The sequence below is a fragment of the Oncorhynchus masou genome, chromosome 17 (genome assembly GCF_036934945.1).
Source record: "Oncorhynchus masou masou isolate Uvic2021 chromosome 17, UVic_Omas_1.1, whole genome shotgun sequence".
Classification (NCBI taxonomy): domain Eukaryota; kingdom Metazoa; phylum Chordata; class Actinopteri; order Salmoniformes; family Salmonidae; genus Oncorhynchus; species Oncorhynchus masou.
The window spans coordinates 11,859,371-11,865,157 of NC_088228.1; the positions used below are offsets into that span (position 1 = coordinate 11,859,371).

The 5,787-nt window shown below is 39.4% G+C and overlaps 1 protein-coding gene across 1 annotated transcript in view; it reads right to left on the reverse strand.

Moving 5' to 3' along the window:
* The window catches only part of LOC135558473 (ras-related protein Rab-6B-like), a 13,810-nt gene extending 9,600 nt beyond the window's left edge, over positions 1-4,210 (reverse strand). Inside the window, exon 1 of the mRNA XM_064992287.1 lies at positions 4,004-4,210. Coding sequence (XP_064848359.1) covers positions 4,004-4,073 — 70 coding nt within the window. The 5' untranslated portion in view covers positions 4,074-4,210. The remainder of the gene's footprint in view (positions 1-4,003) is intronic.
* Positions 4,211-5,787: the final 1,577 nt, after the last annotated feature.

The window sequence follows — 5,787 nt, forward strand, 5'->3', positions numbered from 1 at the left end:
TACATACATACAGTAGATACAGTACATACATACATACATACATACATACATACATACATACATACATACATGCATACATACATACATACAGTACAGTACATTCACATACATACATACATACATACATACATACATACATACATACATACATACATACATACATACATACATACATACATACAAACAGTAGATACAGTACATACATACATACAGTAGATACAGTACATACATACATACATACATACATACATACATACAGTACATACAGTACATACATACATACAGTACATACAGTACATACATACATACATACATACATACAGTACATACAGTAAATACATACATACATACAGTGCATACAGTACATACATACATACATACATACATACATACATACATACATACATACATACATACATACATACATACAGTACATACATACAGTACAGTACATTCACATACATACATACATACATACAGTACATACAGTACATACAGTACATACATACATACATACATACATACATACATACATACATACATACATACATACAGTAGATACAGTACATACATACAGTACATACATACAGTACATACATACATACATACATACATACATACATACATACATACATACATACATACATACATACATACATACACACACACACACACACACACACACACACACACACACACACACACATACATACATACATACATACAGACATACATACATACATACATACATACATACATACATACATACATACACATACATACATACATACATACATACATACATACATACATACATACATACATACATACATACATACATACATACATACATACATACATACATACATACATACATACATACATACAGTGCATTCAGAAAGTATTTATACGCATTGACTTTTTCCACATTTTGTTGTGTTATGGCCTCATTTTAAAATTGATTTTAATTGATTTAAAATTGATTTTCTCATCAATTTACACACAATACCCCATAATGACAAAGCAAAAACAGATTTAGACATTTTTGCAAATGTATACAAAATAAAAACTGAAGCGCACAGGAGCAGGTTTTCATCAAGGATCTCTCTGTATTTTGCTCGTTCATCTTTCCCTCGATCCTGACTCTTCTCCCAGTCCCTGCCGATGAAAAGAATCCCCACAGCATGATGCTGCCACCTCCATGCTTCACCTAAGGGATGGTACCAGGTTTCTTCCAGACGTGACACTTGGCATTCAGAACAAATAGTTCAATCTTGGTTTCATCAGACCAGAGAATCTTGTTTCTCATGGTCTGAGAGTCCTTTAGGTGCCTTTTGGCAAACTCCAAGCAGACTGTCATGTGCATTTTACTGAGGAGTGGCTTCCATCTGGCCACTCTACCATAAAGGCCTGATTGGTGGAGTGCTGCAGAGATGGTTGTCCTTCTGGAAGATTCTCCCATCTCCACAGACGAACTCTGGAGCTCAGTCAGAGTGACCATTGGGTTCTTGGTCACCTCCCTGACCAAGGCCCTTCTCCCCCGATTGCTCAGTTTGGCTGGGCGGCCAGCTCTAGGAAGAGTTTGGTTCCAAACTTCTTCCATTTAAGAATGATGGAGGCCACTGTGTTCTTGTGGACCTTAAATGCTGCAGAAATGTTTTGCTACACTTCCCCAGATCTGTGCCTTGACACAATCCTGTCTCGGAGCACTACAGAAAATTCCTTTGACCTCATGGCTTGGTTTTTGCTCTGAAATGCACTGTCAACTGTGGGACCTTATATAGACAGGTGTGTGCCTTTCCAAATCATGTCATTATGGGGTATTGTGCATAGATTGATGTTTTATGTAATACATTTTAGAATCTGGCTGTAATGTAATAAAATGTGGAAAAAGGGAAGGGGTCTGAATACTTTCCTGATGCTCTGTACATACAGAGCCTTCAGAAAGCATTCAGCGCCCTTGATTTTTTAAATCAAATACATACATACATACATACGTACGTACGCACACACACGCACGCACGCACGCACGCACGCACGCACGCACGCACGCACGCACGCACGCACACACACACACACACACACACACACACACACACACACACACACACACACACACACACACACACACACACACACACACACACACACACACACACACACACACACACACACACACACACACACACACACACACACACACACACACATACATACATACATACATACACACACACACACACAAACACACACACAAACACACACACACACACACACACACACACACACACACACACACACACACACACACATACATACCTACATACACACATATAGGTAACTGCCAAAATAATTCTGGAGTCGTGCCTGAGACAGCGTTTTCCAAAACCATCAACAAAACATCAAATGATGGAATTTCTTGTGGAAGACTGGTGTCGCGTCCCTCCAATAGAGTTCCAGACACTTGTGGAATCTATACCAAGGTGCATTGAAGCTGTTCTGACACACCCTATTAAGACATGTTATGTTAGTGTTTCCTTTATTTTGGCAGTTACCTGTACGTACCGTGCAGAACATACATTGTCTACATTGTCTACACATACATACATACATACATACATACATACATACATACATACATACATACATACATACATACATACATACATACATACATACATACATACATACATACATACAGTTAATACATAATGTTACGAAATCAATAACTAGCCTATGGACAGTGTTGCACTAGCCTTGTCTAGGTGTCTTGTAGCTAAGTACATCACAGTTAGTGACCTACAGAAGGCTATGGGCAGTGGCCATTACAGGCTTGAAATCAGCACCACACCGCTACATTACCACATACCTTACAGAAAACCATTAGGGTGTTAGCTAAATACAAATGCAATAACACATGCGCACAAACACACACACACGCACACACACACACACACACACACACACACACACACACACACACACACACACACACACACACACACACAGTACACACACACAGTACACACACACACACACACACAGTACACAGTACACACACACACACACAGACACACACACACACACACACACACACACATTCTATTACAAATAAACCACTAGTATTTTTCACTTCCATGATCGTACCGAAATGTATATAGCCATTCCGACTGTCTGATGTCTGACCAGTGACCACATATTCCAAGAGGTTTATAGCGCTAAACCATTATCGATCTAGACTCCTGAATTTGTGCCATATCAACCACGTAAACAGTCATTGTTCCCTAAATGAATGAATTATTGAATACAGCATCATGTTACGAAACGGAAAAACCATTCGTGACTATCATTATGTTACGGAACTGTGAGTCAAGTGATGGAGATTGGAGACAGTGACTGCGAGGTTTATACATTCTACAGACATCGCCAACCTGGGTGTGTCCCGAACTGACACATGGGAACTGTTTGCCTATTTATCCTTTTTAAACCTAACAAAAAATTATAGCTTGTCATGTCATATATTTTAATGTTACATTTACGCCTATAATCAACGATGGAACTGTGATAACATGTTATTATAATCTTGGAACAGAACAAATCTTTCTGCCGGTCACTGCACCACATCAAAACATCCACATTCGCATTTCACGTCGTCTACTGTATTCTTTCTCTAATACCAATGATACCTTAAAATAAAACATGTTTAAATAGAGAAATTGGTTCAAATAAAATATTAACATCTGGAAAACCGGGAAGATAGATTTATTTAATGACGTTTAAGATCACAATGGATGACTAATCAAATTTTCTACAAAAACAAAATCGTGACAGGAACCGGTGAATTGGCTGATTGAGCTAACATATTACACAACCTCTCAAAACATTTACAAAACAGTGAAAACTTTCAAATAGACCAAATAACACAGTTATGGCCTTCGGGATGCATTGGCGTGTTTGGCAACTGATAACCAAGCAAGCCTCCAAGCCAGAATGCTCGACTCACCGCTCTGTTCTCCTAAAAAGACGAGTTTAAATTTCCTCAGAGGGTTCCCCAAGTCTCCTCCGGCGGACATGGTTACAGCGATAAAGCTCTATCGGATTATAATACAGGTTTTCTGATCCAGAGGCGTTGTTTCTTTCACTATCGGTGTGTTGGGATCCTCCTCTGCTCATATGATGATGGGAATGCAGCTCAGTATCGTCCTGTCAATTTAGGATGCGTGTGCGCCTGTGCGCGACCTCACCTTATTCGTTCTCTCACCTTCTGAAATATTATGGCATTTTCTACGGTTATTCCTTACATTTACACAGTGTATGCATTTTCAGAAAAGTAAGTAACGTAATGCAATAGCTGTGTTTTCGGGTTAGTTTTTATTTCCAAACACATTGTATTATAAACAATTTGTTATAGTAATATGACATTCACATTCATTCACAAATAGTGTCATTGATACAAATCCTCATAAAATTAAAAACATGCGAATACAGTACAATAAACCCGTAGCATATACCGTTTTTCATGATAAACAAACCGAAACATTGCTTTATCAAAACCATATGAAGTTATCAAAAGGCCCTTCAAAATGGAAGAAACTGCTATGTTAATTTGTATTATAGTTCAAAATAAAATCTTCAATGTTGATACTTCGTAATATAATAATATGGCCATTTAGCAGGCACTTTTATCCAAAGTGACTAACAGAGCTGTCATTGACAGTGGCACATATTCAGCTTAATTGGCCAATGCGGGAATTGAACCAGCAACCATAGTGTTTCCGGTATTGCGATCTAACTTGAGCTGAAGGAACCAATAGCCTTGAACCTCTCAGGCTCAGTGCCTTCCTCTTACTCCGGCCTCCCAGGCTCCTTCTCAATACCCAGGCTAGGCCTGTGATGGCTGTAATCTCCAGCCAGCCAGGAATAAGAGCACTGACCCAAGGCACTTATAACCCACCTGTAGCCCAATAACCCGAAAGGTTGCTGGTTCGAATCCCCAAAACTGACGAGGATAAACATCTGCCGATGGGACCTTTAACAAGGCACTTAACCCGAACTGCTCCTGTAAGTTGCTCTGGATACGAGCATCTGCTACATTGCTAAAATGCGTAAATAAAACGTTCACAAAAAACAAGGACAACAAGACTCTGTTCGTGTTGACCCCTAATTTACAAGCACATCAAGTGCATCTGCACCTGATCCGAAGGACGTTGTTTGTTGTAGTAGTAACCGCAGGCGCTCAGTTTATTCCCACAGGCCTCTGCTTCCACCAGACACAGGAGTAGTCAATGGCCAGTTTAAACACAGCAAGGGCTGGCAGCCAGGCTGAAGTATATGGGTTGAAACATATTTGGAATCTATACTGAACAAAAATATAAATGCAACATGCAACAATTTCAAATATTTTACTAAGTTACAGTTAATATAAGGAAATAGGTCAATTTAAATGAATTCATTAGGCCCTAATCTATGGATTTCACATGACTGAGCAGGGGTGCAGCAATGGGTGGGCCTTGGAGGGCATAGGCCCACCAACTTGGCAGTCAGGCCCACCCACTTGGGAGCCAGGTCCAGCCAAATCTGATGAATTTTTCCCCACAAAAAGGCTTTATTACAGACAGAAATACTCCCCACCTGTCAGGTGGATGGATTATCTTGGCAAAGGAGAAATGCTCATTAACAGGGATCTAAACAAATGTGTGAACAAAATTTGAGAGAACATTTCTGGGAATTTTTTTTCTCAGCTCATGAAACATGGGACCAACACTTGACATGTTTTGTTTATATTTT